This window comes from Cryptomeria japonica, chromosome 10 (assembly GCF_030272615.1).
Source record: "Cryptomeria japonica chromosome 10, Sugi_1.0, whole genome shotgun sequence".
NCBI lineage: Eukaryota > Viridiplantae > Streptophyta > Pinopsida > Cupressales > Cupressaceae > Cryptomeria > Cryptomeria japonica.
Window position 1 is genome coordinate 227,570,956 of NC_081414.1, and position 15,149 is coordinate 227,586,104.

Below are 15,149 nucleotides of genomic sequence, written 5' to 3' on the forward strand. Positions count from 1 at the left end.
AAAGGTATTGCACTACAGAGGTGACAGTTAATATAAGAGCAATGATCCGAAGACTTGGAGGTCCAGATATTTCGATCAGGTCAAAAATTTTGCTATAACAAAGGTTGTATTCAACATACTAAGATGCCTTTATTCATGCAATTCTTTTTCTATAAGTTGTAATACTGTATCTTGTCTTGTTGTAGTTAGCATTAGGTTTGCAAGTCCTTTTTGTATCTTGCCCCAAGAGCAGTTAGCCTTGGTTTGCAAGTCCGGAGCAGTTAGCTCCCTCCTTGTAAAACATTTCTATATAGTGGATCATTTTTGTGAGTTGACGCTCACCATAGTTTTTCCTAGTTTGGATTTTCCACGTATCAAATATTGGTGTTCATCTGTGAATGGTATGACCAGTTTTATGATGTTATCATTTAACTTTCTTTGAGGTGATTGCTTGGATAAAGTTGTTAGATGTACAATTGAAGTGTAAAATTTTAGTTATTATTGATTCACTCCCCATGTGTTAACAAATAGTAACAAATTGATTAATGACATGCAAAATACAAAAGGGAAGAGAGCAAATATAACTATTGTACGATACTAATTAACTATAGCAATCATTGTAAATAAAACAACTGGTTCGAATTTTGTTAGCATAGGCAAAAAGATTAGAGCTTTCATATGAAGCCTTGGGTTCCAAAGACAAGATATAATATCGAAATCTATTTAAATACAGCATCAAACTTAGTGAGCAATGCAAGGTAAAAAAAGTTAAGGGGAATTCGATCATAGAGAGACCTCTCTATCACGGAAACTATGACAATGATTACAGATAACTTCACGAGCATGATCCATGAACATTCTCGATACCCAAGCTTTCTCTCGCAGATAGCTTGATCAGATCATGCGCTAGGTTCAGGGAGGAAATAGGCATGAGCTTTTCCTATCATATGAATTTTAAGCTTTGCATTATACCACTAAGAATCTATCCAAACAAACTCAAAGTTCTCTGTCAATCAAATTTCTTATCTTGTTTAAGTCTCTATTTCTCTTTTTATTAGATCTGATAAACAATGTCATCAGTGAAGTTTTAGCGTTAAGCTATTTCATAACTCTAATTACATTTATGTAAGGTTTTGTAACCTTTTCTTTAATTCATTCCGTGCTTATGGATTCATGCGACTTCGCTTCCATTATTGCATTCTTTTATTTTTCATGGCAATTTCATCTACAAAGAAACTGTTTTCTCTTTGCATTAAACCTCCAATGCATTACAGTAATATGCTTATGCTATAGTGCATGTATAGTTAAACCTATCAAATATGGCATATATAAAATAGCTCTCATAGTTCAAGAATTTAGCCCAAGCACATTTTGGATTGATAGTTCTGCACAATGTAAAATTCAAATCGAATTGAATGAGACCGCATAAAAAATAGGGTACTTGTATGCTGCAAGTGCAAAACGTGGCCTACATGTGAAATGGCTTTGGAGACTGGTTTTCAGGCTGGTGAAATGGCTTTCAAGATTGTTTTCCAGGAGTCCAAATATTGCAGTTGTTCAATACATATGAAAGAAAAGTAAACTCAAAGACAAAAACAAACGAAAACAAACTTATATTAATCAAAAGCCAACATACATTGTTATTTCAGGAGTTTCAGTATAACAGAGATTGTAGCAATTGTGAGTTAAAATGGAAGTCTTTACTTCACTTAGATACATGATATCGAAGGTGAAACAGGTAACGTCTGCTCTTCCACCTCAACAATAAAATGTAACGTCCGCTTTTTAACTACGACAACTAAGTGATTTCCAAATATAACGTTAGGGAATTCATATTTCATTAAGTTCTCAGTTAGCGGATTCATATTCCATTAAGTTTTCATTCACTTATGACTTTCTTTTTATGTACACGCTGTGTTGGGGCTGTATAGGGGAAGAGCATCAATAGATAACATAATTCCAATAACCGTCATCTTATTGTCCGTCATCTTATTGTCATAGTGAAAACACCATTAATAAATTTGTTTTGTACCAATAGCCGATCTTTTTTTGTAATTTTTTGTTCATAATTGACCCATTTGCGCACCACTATTGGAACATTTGTGCACCAAAATAGAGACATTTGTCAACAAGTACTAGCGATTTTGAATTGACCAGGTGACACTTTGAAATGTGAACTTTTTGACCTTTGAGCGCATAACTGATACCACAGCGTGCATCGTTACTACCCAAAAGCCAAATCAATAGCTAGAAGTAGTTAAGTCGCATACAAAGACAACTAAAAAAAAAAAATCAAAATCCGATGTACCGTTTAGAATCTGTGAAATTAGCTATGACAACTATGGGTACTCTTCCCCTAAGGACGCCTTTTAGTATATTAAATAAAATAAAACAACTCTTATTATAAGAAAGGTGGAAAGCCAAGCTTTTCTATAAGAGTATTTGAAATGGGTATAGTGTTGGTTGTAAGTTTTTTTATAGAATATAAAATTATTACTTGCATTGATATTGATTTCCAAAATAAAGAAATATGTAATAAAATTATTATTTTTTGTTATCATTATGTAAATAAACTATATATATATATATCATTATCATAAACCCAAAAAATTTCTAATTCAATTAGTGTAAATAGAAAAATATCAGATTAATACTAATGTCATTTAAATCTAAATAAAAATAAAATAAAATTCAAATACAAAATTAAAAAGAAATAGAAATATATATATATATATGTAATAATAATAAATAAATAAAAAAATTTAAATACACATACATACATAGAAGTAAATAAATAATAATAATCTAAACTTTTAAAATAAAAAAAGGTTAATTTTTTAAGGTTTGATCAAACTTTTAAAAAATAAAAATAAAAAATCAAGTCGGCATGGTTCAAAAAAACAATACAAACTAAAGCTTATAACCAAATTAACAATAATGTCATTTAAAACTAAATAAAATTTAAATACAAATTTAAAAAGAAAAATATCTGAATATATTAAAAACAAATAATTAAATACAAAGAAGTAAATAAATAATAATCTAAACTTTTAAAAAATAAAAAAAATTGATTAGTTTTTTTAATTTAGTTTAGGAAGATTTCAACTTTTTAAAAATCAAAAATCAAATTCGACATGGTTGGAAAAAAATTCAAAAATTAGTAAGGTGTATCCGAATTGGGTAAGACAGTGCACGCGCACACCAAGGAGCAGCATGGGCGTATCCAGCTACTCCGATAAAATGTTATAAATTATAAAAAATCATTTATCAAAACCAAAAATGTTAGCAAAACCGAAAATTCTAAAGACAGCAAGCGTAAGTGTAACTGTTTTTAAGAAATATTATCGAGAATCAAACATCTACAAAAATAAATTAATAATAATAATAATAATAATAAAAACAAGAGCATGGAACGAATGCATACACAGTAATTGTATACAGAGTGATGAGCAATGAAGAGTAAACGATACTTTTGCCGTTTCAAATACTACCTTATAAATATTTAGAACTGAAAAAGCTTTACGTACTCACATACTTCGAATTCAAAGCACTTCATTGGAATTCACAGTAAAAAGAAGCAAAATATTTGGAGAAACAAATCTCCAAGAACAAGAATAACAGATCTGCTGCTTACAAAACATATCATTGGAATGAAAGAAACCTACCATATCTGCTGTGTAGTACAATCGCCTCTAAGATGCATTGGATAGTGTCCTTCTGCACCAAAAATAAAATGCCTATGTTACTCCATAAGAAATGTTATCCTCAGAATTTTTCGTTTAAATCAGGTGTTTTTATTGCTTAGTTATGTTAGTTATAAACGAGCAAAGAAAGATTAATACAAAACAGCAGAAAGTTAATAACATAAACACAAAACACAAATTTAACGTGTATCATCATTAAGTGGCTACGTCCATCAGAAATGCAGGGAGTTCTTCTATTAATCAATAATGCAAATACAACTCTCTACAATACATTCACATTCAGATTTGGAATGAAGACTCTAGAGAAGAAGAAAGATCGTAACTGTTGGACTTCACATCCCAACAAATTGCATGTCCTCAAAAAACATGCATAAATAAAGCAGGGAAAAAAAAGTTGCATTGAATATCTGAATGTTTCTATCCAGTTATTTTCTAACCAATAGCAAGATTTATTTCATGAGAATAATTAATACAGTGCGAAAACACGCAATGGATTTCAAAGAATTGATTGAATAAACAGAATGAGCAAAACGCTCATAAATAATACAAGTTATTTACAAGAATAGCAAGTTTCTAAAAAAAAACTGCTGAGAAGATCGAAGACGATCTTTCTAAAATAGAATGTACACTGAATGAGCATTAATACTAAAATTAACATATTTTAATATTCTATTACCCTCCCTTAATGCTCAATCTATTAACTACACCTATAGTCCCCCTGAATTTTACAAATTTATCAGGACCAAGGGGCTTGGTGAATATGTCTGCTGGCTGCTCCGAGGTAGGAACATACAGCAACTGGATGGATCCGTCTTCAACCAGCTGTCGAATATAGTGACAATGCGTTTCCACATGCTTGGTTCTTTCATGGAAGACTGGATTTTTGGCGAGTTTGAGCACTCCCTGATTATCACAGAACAAGGGAGTAGGACCTGCCTGGGAGACATGCATATCCGCAAGCATTCGCCGAAGCCAAACCGCCTCACAAGATGCCTTAACTGCTCCCCGATACTCTGCTTCCGTCGAGGAGAGAGCCACTGCCTGCTGCTTCTTACTAGTCCATGTGACAGCACCAGATCCCAAACTAAACACATACCCTGCTGTAGACTTACGGTCATCAACCGAACCTGCCCAGTCAGAATCTGTGTAACCACTGAGTATAGGATCAGAACTCCGAGTGTACAGAAGTCCATAATCAAAAGTGCCACTCACATAACGCAGCACACGCTTCACTGCTAACCAATGATCAGCCTTGGGAGCTGTCATGAAGCGTGAAATGTAGCTCACTGCAAAACTGATGTCAGGTCTAGTAGCAGTAAGATAGATGAGACTGCCCACTAGTTGCCTGAACAGAGATTCATCCACAACTGGTGAGGATGACTGAGCTGAAAGTTTGAGCCCGGGTTCCATAGGAGTAGAGGCAGGTTTGCAATCCTGCATTCTGAACCTTTTCACAAGACTTCTGGCATACTTGGACTGAGAGAGAAAGATACTGGTCTCAGTCTGCCAAACTTCAACTCCTAAGCAGTAATGTAGAAGTCCCAAATCTGTCATATCAAAAGTGCGGCACAAATCTTGTTTGATCCCAATGATCAAATGTGCTGAACTGCCAGTAATGATTAAGTCATCCACATAGACAACCACAAACAGAATATCATTACTAGTATGCTTGATATACAGGTTTGCATCAGATGGACTCCGCTGAAAGCCATGATCTGTCAGGTACTTATCAATTTTCATGTACCAAGCTCGAGGAGCTTGTTTCAGACCATAGAGTGCTTTGACTAGTCTACAGACCTTCTGTTCTTGACCAGCAACCTTGAATCCTGGGGGTTGCGTCATGTAGACTTCTTCCTGTAAGTCACCATTCAAAAAAGCACTCTTTACGTCCATCTGATGGACTTTCCAACTGAACTGGGCTGCCAAGGCAAGAACGAGCCGTATGGTACTCATTTTGGCTGTAGGAGCAAAAGTCTCCTCATAGTCAATGCCTTCTTTCTGTGAAAACCCACGAGCAACAAGACGAGCCTTATACTTGTCTAGGGTTCCATCAGCTTTGTATTTTACTTTGTACACCCATTTGCAACTAATGGGCTTCTTCCCTGAAGGAAGATCAGAAAGGGCCCAAGTGTGATTCTTCTGAAGACTCTGGAACTCAGCTTCCATAGCCTGTTCCCACTCAGGTATACCTTTAGCCTCTGAATATGTCTGAGGTTCAAAAACACTGTGTATGTTAGCCATGAGAGCAAAATTGACTGTATGCTGCTGTTTGCTCTTATTACGGGAGGTTCTACCCTCAATGAGCTCAGTATCCCTGAGATCACCAATGGTTTTGGCCCACCATTTAGGCCGGAGAGTAGAAGTGCTAACATCTGGAGGAGCTGGAAGAGGCTCAGGATCAGGAACAGGAGCAGCAAGAGGAGGATTATTCTCCGGAGGGAACTCAGGTAGTGCATCATCGAAAATAGATTCTGCATCATCCCTCCCATCAGGCGAACCTAATGGAATAAGAACACTGTGAGGCTGACCCTCAGAATTCTGCTCAGAAGAAGGGGACTGAAAGAATCCTCTGTCTTCATCAAATACAACATCACGACTGAAGATAAGACGTTCAGTGTCTATATCTATCAGTCTGTAGGCCTTATGGTGATCACTGTATCCTGTCATCATGAGTTTCTGACTTTTGGAATCCAACTTGGAGCGCTTAGCATCTGGAATCCAAACATAGGCAACAGAGCCAAAAACCTTCAGGTGGCTGATCTGAGGCTTCCGACCAGACCAAACCTCTTCTGGAGTCTTCCCCTTAACAGCCTGAGTAGGAGAGCGGTTAAGAAGGTAGACAGCAGTAAATACTGCTTCAGCCCAATACTTATTCGGAACACTCCTGTGTTGTAACATAGAACGGGCCATCTCAACAACCGTACGATTGCGCCGCTCGACAACACTGTTTTGCTGAGGAGTGTAGGGTGTAGTCAACTGGCGTTTGATGCCATGGGTATCACAGAAGTTGGAGAATGCAGAAGAACAAAATTCCCCCCCGTTATTTGTCCTAAGAGTAATGATACTTTGTCCAGACTCTTTTTCAACAAAGGACTTAAACTTCTGAAAGATACTAAATACATCTGATTTATGTTTAAGAAAGTACACCCACATCTTTCTACTAAAATCATCTACAATAAGCAAAAAATATTTGCAACCAGTAACAGAAGATGTATTCATAGGACCACAAATATCAGCATGAAGTAATTGAAGTACCTTAGATGCGCGCCAAGACTTTCCATGTGGGAATGAAGTCCGATGCTGTTTGCCAGCTTGACAGGCGCCGCATACTCCAAGATGCTGAGTCTGAATATCAGGTAACCCTGAAACAAGTCCCTCCTGAGACAGCTGAGAGAGATACTGAATGTTGAGATGTCCATATCTCTGATGCCACAAAGTGCTAAGAGGAGAAACACGAGCTGCCAGAGCCACTTCAGGAGAATCACCAATGTCAAGGAGCCTATATAGGCCATGATCCTCTAGACCAACAGCAACAGTAAGACGAGTCTCCCTATCAATGATGGAGCACTTGTGAGCACTGAACACCACATCTAGTTGAGGAGAATTCCTCATAATCTGGCTGACAGAGAGCAGATTAAGTTCCATTCCAGGAACATAATACACATTCAGAAAAAGGAGAGTCCTGCCACCAGACTGTATCTGAACAGTGCCTCTGCCAACAACAGTATACTCCTCACCTCCGCCAAATACAACGGAATCACTGAAAGGTGAGAAGTCTGTAAACCAGTCACGCCGATGAGAAAAGTGACGTGATGCACCAGAATCGATGTACCAAGCAGAAGACCTGGCATGATCTGAAGACCTCTTAGCCATAAAAGCATAAAAGGCGGACTCCTTCTGCTCGGAATGTTCCACAACATGCGCCTTCTGGTGTGACCCTCCCTGCTTCTTTTGTTCAGAAGCGAGCCTCTGACGGCAATCTTTCTTCATATGGCCGTACTTGTGACAGTAATTGCACTGCACATTTTTCTTCTTAGCTCCATCCTGAGAAGAGCCTTTCTGCTGAGAAGACTGAGAGGACTGAAATTTGCCTTTATCCTTCTGAAAGGATTGAGCTGTGAAGGCATTTTCCGAGGAGGCTGATGTAGTACTACTACCAAATTGCTGTTTCCAGCGATCCTGCTGTAGAAGTTTGGTGCACAGTTCTGAAAACTTCAGATCAACATTAGTGGAAGTAATATTGAGAGTTTCAATGAAGTGTTCATACGATTTCGGAAGACTTTTTAAAGTGATTACAACCATGTCTTCTTCCTCCATAGTCCGACCAATAGCTTCGAGTTGATCTCGAATGTCCTTAATCCTCGTGAGGTGCTCCTGTAAGGACATACGTTCGTCCATCATAATGGAGAACAACTGATTCTTCAGAAAGAATGCTCGGCTCTTGTCGGATGTCTCATGCAATTCCTTCAGATGCTTCCAGATGTCAGAAGCTGTCTTGCCGGAAGGAATCTGCGGTAACTGATCATCAGTTACTGAGAGTTTGAGAAGCATGACTGCCTCCCGATTGCGTTCATCAAACTTATCTTGATCTGCACCAGGTGTACCAGGACTGAGTTCTTTGCCCAAAACAAGCTGGTCAAGACGCCTATATTCAAAAATGGTCAACATACGCTGCTTCCAGATGTTGTAGTTGTGACCATTAAAGCATTGACTGCCTTCTAGCATCAGATTGGTGAGAGAAGCCATTTGCACGGTTCCCAAGAAAAATTCCTGGCTGACCCAGAAAAATCCAAGGACAACCCAGAAAAGCGTGCAAAAAACCCATAAGGATTCTCCTGTCAGAATCTGGATTCGCGAGCTCGAAAATCGAGGCACGAAAATCAAGGCACCCAGAAAAAAAGAACAACAACCCAAATTAGGGTTTGAAAAACCCACCACGAATCTGCAAGAAAAACTGAACTTCGATAAAAAAACGGAAGGGGCAGACAGAAAAGGACGAGTTGCAGAGGTTCGTTTCCACGCGATAGTGCAGAAAAAAGGCGCCGCGGAGGTGACAAAGGCCGAAGCCTGCAGACGCGAACAGATCACGCGAAGTGGCGTTGCAGGCGGAGGTCGCGGGAGCCGAAGTCAAAAACACGATTTTTGGAAAAAACGCGCGCCTAAACCCCCAGAACAGAAAGCCACAGACGCCAAATACAGTGCGGCCACGAACACAGGAAACGAGGGTGTGAAAAAAAACGTGAAAAAAGAACGCGTTTTTAGACACCCACAGGAAAATACTCCGAAAAAATTTTGAAAGCAATCTTCACTAAACAAATTTAGAATTATAAGATTGCTCCAAAAAAAAAAATTTAATCCTGCTCTGATACCATAATACAATGCGAAAACACGCAATGGATTTCAAAGAATTGATTGAATAAACAGAATGAGCAAAACGCTCATAAATAATACAAGTTATTTACAAGAATAGCAAGTTTCTAAAAAGAAACTGCTGAGAAGATCGAAGACGATCTTTCTAAAATAGAATGTACACTGAATGAGCATTAATACTAAAATTAACATATTTTAATATTCTATTAATAATATTGAAAGCATACTGAAATAGTTTAGTACCAGAGGAAGGCAGGCCTTTATCCAAACCAAGTTGTAGGGTTCGCAAATACTGTAACTCGTAAAGCGCTGTGAAAAAAATATTTAGAAATCAGAGTACTGCAAAAAAAAGGGAATCTTAAAGTTAAATCAAAATCACTTAGCAAGACGTTTTTCTGAAAAAAAATCTAACAGCGGTTTAGTTTATATTAAAGATTTTATGTACAATGTGAGTTCTATAATGGTAGCAAGGTTTATAGAAGGTTTTAAGAAAAACAACCCAGACAACATGAACATATTTCTATTTAAATATGAATATACTAATTAAATTATTCTTTCCTTTTAACTGTACGTCTTCGCCTTGCTCTCACCTAATTGAAAATTATATGCAACACAATTTGGGGGTACCAAAAGCACATTCAAGAGGTTGATAATTATAACAATTTTTCTACTTACATACTTCTTTTTATTTATATAAAGAATTGCATTCTTTTTGGTATAACAATTACTTCTCTACTTGTTTTTCCTTTTCTAGTTTGGTCCCTTATATGGCTTGTTATTCCATAGTCCCGAGTGTGTATTTCAGTCCCATTCATACGTTGATCACTTTTGCACATAAATTTAATACATTTCTTTCGTCATTCCATCAACTTGGTATAAACTTTGCTCATGATCACAGTAAATAATTGTTAAGACTTCTAATAATTGGTGTATTTTGACTACAAATCAATGTAACCCGTCTATAAGAATGCACATCATATACAGCAGATTATCTGCATTAGTGGTATCTGGCATGCTTACGGTGGCAGGTGATCAAAGAATTGACTAAAGTAGTCAGTGAATTGAAGTTATGAACTTACTGGAAGAGGAGAAATTATGAATATATTGCAACTCTTCAATGGGCTCACCCTATATGATCTCTCCGACAAATTTGTTGTCATTGCCATTGGTGTCAGTAGTACAGGTATTTTCACTCAATTTCTTAATGTATGCGAGCCAGAAGCATTTTGGGAAACTTCCAATGTAATTCTACACTCCTTGGAAACTTGATCTCAACTCTGCTATCTCTGTTTATTTCAAAGTTTACTAGGCATGTTTGCTTTCTGAATGTTAGATATGAGGAGCACTGATATTGGACCTTGGTTATGGATGAAATTGATAAAATCTAAAAGCTATGTTTCAGCCCACTGGAGCTCCATGATGGCAGGGCAATGTCCTACCACTGTTGCTACCGTGGGAATATTTATAGCGTGTCCCTTTTTAATGGGGATGCTGAGGAAATATTGGGACATCCTCAAGATCCTCAAGAAGTTCAACCATGTCCTAGAACATCTAGAAAACTTGCAGCCATTCTCACATTTGGCATTTAGATAAAAGACATTGTTTGAATTTTTTATCACTAATCTTAATTCTACTAGTCTTAATGTACCCCACTCACATCCTATGAAAAAAAAAAGGTATAAAATTACATAGCCCTCATCATTTACATTGGTCAATTTTTTTAGTTTCACTCTTAATTTCTTATAGAAATATTAAAGTAGTGAGAAATTGATGTGGGAGAAAACATTATAATAAAATTATGAAAATGTCATGCATAATGAAAGTTCATGTGTTATCAAAGGAATTGATTTTATCTCCATGGTAGGGATCTTCCCCTCAACCCCACCCTATACCTTAACAAGTAGACTGACCCTCAAACCCTGCAAGGGAGACTGACCCTCAACCCGCTGACCTTGTAAGAGATACTGTCCATCAACCCCATTGGGAGCTCCGCCCACAAACCTCCATCGATCAAAAATTTCTCTTCGTATTCTAATTGAATGAACTGTTGTTTAAAAATATATGATGTTCTCCTTTGGTTATGCAGTTTGTATTTAAGGAAACATGTTATGTTTTTCGAAGTAGGGTAGTAGATGATAAAAAAATTAAGTACAAATATTATAAAATGAAATATTGTTGTACAGATAACAATATAAATATATAAATATATATCGCAGTGCAAATGTTTATAAAGGAGTTTACTTTTGAACATCCATACAACTTCTCTAAATTACCATAATCTACTCTATGAAAAACTAACTTTCAACTAATTAAAGATTATAATTATACTAAATCACTAAAATAACTTTATAGTTTATTACAATATATACAACACAGTTTTCTATTAACGGAGGATATATCATATAACATATAGACTTGTTATGCAAGCTAGAGTATAACATAGTTTAGAGGTAGAGCAGGTAGAATTAAATTAATTTGGAGGCAGAGTAGTTAGAAGTAGAACTATCATATTTACAGTTATATCTTCTCTAAACTGTCCTATTCTACCATACAACTAATTAAACATTATAATTAATACTAAAATGACTTTAATTTAAAAAATGTAAACCTTAATTTTCTATAGGATTATTCTGCAAAACAGAGTCTAACATAATTTAGAAGCAGAGCAGCTAAAACTATCATATACAGTTGTACTTTAAATATATGTCTCTCGTTCTCCATTACTATATCCTATAAACGGCTCCACAAAATTGTATTGTCTTTATGTGGTCATTTTCCTGGATAGTAAGTGTCGTAATTTTTGAATTGTTGGGTACATTCAAGGACGACTGCAGATGTTCGATCTTTCTATTTTCTGAAAATAGGGAAAGTTCATTTCATTTTTAAGAAGTATTTGGGTGTTTTCACTTTGCAGGGAGAATGGTGCGGATTGGGAGATTGACATTAGAAATATAAAAGCAAATATTGGTTTGAATTTACAATTACGGCCTACTAGCTTTCTTTCACTGTCACAAAAATTTCTCTTTCGACTTTCTTCGTGTTCTACCGTTTATATAACTATATGTTGATTGTATGTTGTTCCCCCTCGCTATAGCATAAAGGTCTGCTCTGCAAAGCTAATAATGGCATATTCCAGAAGCAGGTCAGCAGAGGCTATGCATCAATTGAATTGGATATAGGCTATAGCATATAGGTCTGCTCTGCAAAGCTAAGAATGGCATATTCCAAAAGCAGTTCAGCAGAGGTTCTGCATCAGTTGAATTGGATATAGGCTATAGCATATAGGTCTGCTCTGCAAAGCTAAGAATGGCATATATTTGGAGATGGAGCAGCTAGAACTATCATATATCTTTTAAATATACGTTTTCCACACGTATTGAGCAGCCATTTAAAAACATGGAAATCTAAAAATGGACCCCAAAAGGTTTGGGGAAAGAAGGCTTCTTGTCTACTTAAGGAAAACAATTATAGAATTCAAACGATATTAGTTGAGACCAACCATGCTGCAGAAAGTAGTACTATGGCAAGTTTGCATAGTTGTGGTTAAGGATATGCTCCCCTATTAGACATTTACCTGAAAATAAGTTGATAAGTTCAAGGTTGAGTGTCCCTAATATTTGTGGATTAACTTCCTGTCACATACTCATTAAAATGGATATTTCATGTAGTTAATAAAACAAATAAAAAGAGAAAAGAAAATTTGGTTGGGGTCATGGCATTTTCCAAAAACAATCCAGCAAGGATAAGGCCGCCATTTATGGAGCCATCTATCCCTCTTACGGCGGGGAGACAACTCAAAATAAATGAAAATGGTATGGACAAGGACCAAGTATGGCACATAGGGAAAGGAAAAGGACACATGACCCTCCATAAATCTGGATATTGGGCTTTGTTTCGAGGGAGGGACGGAAGGCAAAGAGAGAGACTGTATAAGAGAAGGAAGGTAGAGAGAGAATGTTTGGAAGAAAGAAAAAGGTAGAAGGAATACAGGAATAGAGGCGAGTACCTTGGGAGATGGCACAAAGAGAGGAGAAAAGATGAGGACGGGTGTCATTAGCGATCACAGTAAATGCAAACCTGTATTCTCAAAGAAATTTACACTCTTCTTTCACTCACAACATATAGAGGACATGGGTATTACAAGTATAGGCTATTGGTCTGCATGTTAGATGCCACAATTCTGGGTGAAACATGTTTCTGAGGTCTCATATAAATTTTCCAGTGTTAATAAAATGTCCATGACAAATTGTCTCTTAATCTCAATACCCAACATGAAAGCTTTTCTTTTGCACTTATCAATTTGGCGAGAATCCACAAAAGTGGCTTGTATATAGGAAACGGAAATTATAAGATGGCCATGCAAAGATAGATTGTAATTCAATAAAGAAAAGGAAATTTAGAACAGTCGTCTTTATTGCACATTTTTTCTATTCATTTAAAATTCGAGCCGTAAAAGAGGCATATTTTCACCTAATTTGTTTCCGGAAAGCTCGGATTTATTTTAGGTCAAAAACAAAATATTGAACTAAGCAAGAAAGATAAGTTTAGATACAAACTTACGATAGCATGTATGCAGAAGGGGTTTAGTCCGTATTCCCCAGGCAAACACCTCATGCGGCCATGTATTTCCCTCGAAGGAAATGCAGCAATTCCAACGGTTTCTGCGCATGCTTATCAAAAAATTTATGAAGCAATTGGCCCGCATAATAAGCATTTGGTTTGCTTGGATCTGCAGGTTCCTTTCTGATAATAAGCATTTCAGAACTTCCATATCTGGGAGACGAAAAAGGGATTACAAAAGGCGACTCCATTGCTAGGGTTTTTCATGCCCCCTTTCAAGCTGTGCTTCTTTATTTCCACTCCCTCCAAAAACACATGAAAGAAACGCCTATTTTGAAAGTAACTGAAATCTGCGCAGTTTCTATATTAAGGAGAGGTGGCAACTACCTATGCAGTCATAAAACGCATCCCTTAACATCTATGCACATCTCCCGGTCTGTTTTATATGGCTCTTTAAAAAAATTCTATCCCTTTTATGACAAGGAGACCTCAAAATGAATGGGAGTGGTATGTCCATATGTTGTGGAATAGTTGCATAGTCGAAATTTATGGTGTTTCACCTCTTTGGTCGTCCAAAATTTTAAGGCAAGGACCAAGTATGACACATAGGGAAAGAAAAAGGACTCATAATTTATGGGGCTTTATTTTGAGGAGTTAAGGGAAGGAAAAGAGAGAGAATTTTGGGGAGATTAAAAGGTAAAAGGAATGCAAGAATAGATGTGAGTATTCTAGGAGATGGTATGGAGAGAGAAGAATTGATGATGAGGCATGTCATTAGTGATCACAGTGATTACAAACATATATTCTTACGGATGCACTTTCACGTTGGAAGAAAGAGTTCACGTTGGAATCACTTACAACATATTAAAGACATGAGTATTCTCATGAGGTAGTCACATTATTTCACTGTATGCACCAAATAGACCTTTCCAACCTGATAAGTTCACATTTTTCAATATATTTCTACCTTGAGCCAAAAAGGGAGCATTGGAACAAGTGATGGATTTTTTATGAGGAGAGGCAATTTTTTAATAGAGGTTACAACAATTTGGAAAAATAAATGTAGGGGGAGTCATATGGTCAAGTGCCCCTCAATGCTATATGCATTATGTCTATTAACATCCTTGTGCCATTTTGACCCAAGAGTTCATCTAAAACATTTTGAAAGGTTTTACAAGTCATTTTTTCTAAGTGGCTCATCCCACAATATTGGGTCCCAAACATGGGGCGTAAACTTTTTCCAAGTGAAAAGAAAAATTTCTTGCAAGTACCTTAATTTGAAGGTGGACCTTTAGACAAAGATACACCTTTTCTCGAAGGTACCTTCATTCAAAGGATCTTTGAATGAAGGTCATTTGCTAGGCCTCTCCACTCTCCCTCTTCAATTTTCCTCAAAAATTCCACATTCAAAGCTCAAGTTGGGCCTTCAAATGGAATGATCTTGACAAACTAATTTGCAATATTTTAGCCCTCAAACTAAGCTTTCCAACAAGTATAATTTTAACACATTTTGCTTTTATTATATATTTCACCAAA

At 36.6% G+C, this 15,149-nt stretch overlaps 1 protein-coding gene across 5 annotated transcripts in view; it reads right to left on the reverse strand.

Annotated features, from left to right (window-relative positions):
* LOC131859641 (uncharacterized) overlaps window positions 1-14,098 on the reverse strand; it is a 56,887-nt gene extending 42,789 nt beyond the window's left edge. For 2 of the 5 annotated variants that reach the window (XM_059213627.1, XM_059213628.1), the window contains exons 1-3: window positions 13,614-14,095; window positions 9,297-9,362; window positions 3,645-3,696 (exon numbers count right to left, since the gene is read on the reverse strand). In XM_059213627.1, the coding sequence (XP_059069610.1) occupies window positions 3,645-3,696; window positions 9,297-9,362; window positions 13,614-13,824 (329 nt within the window). In that variant the 5' untranslated portion in view covers window positions 13,825-14,095. Of the gene's footprint in view, window positions 1-3,644; window positions 3,697-9,296; window positions 9,363-13,613 lie in introns of all 5 variants that reach the window. The other 3 variants (XM_059213626.1, XM_059213629.1, XM_059213630.1) reach the window with 3 other exon arrangements.
* Window positions 14,099-15,149: the final 1,051 nt, after the last annotated feature.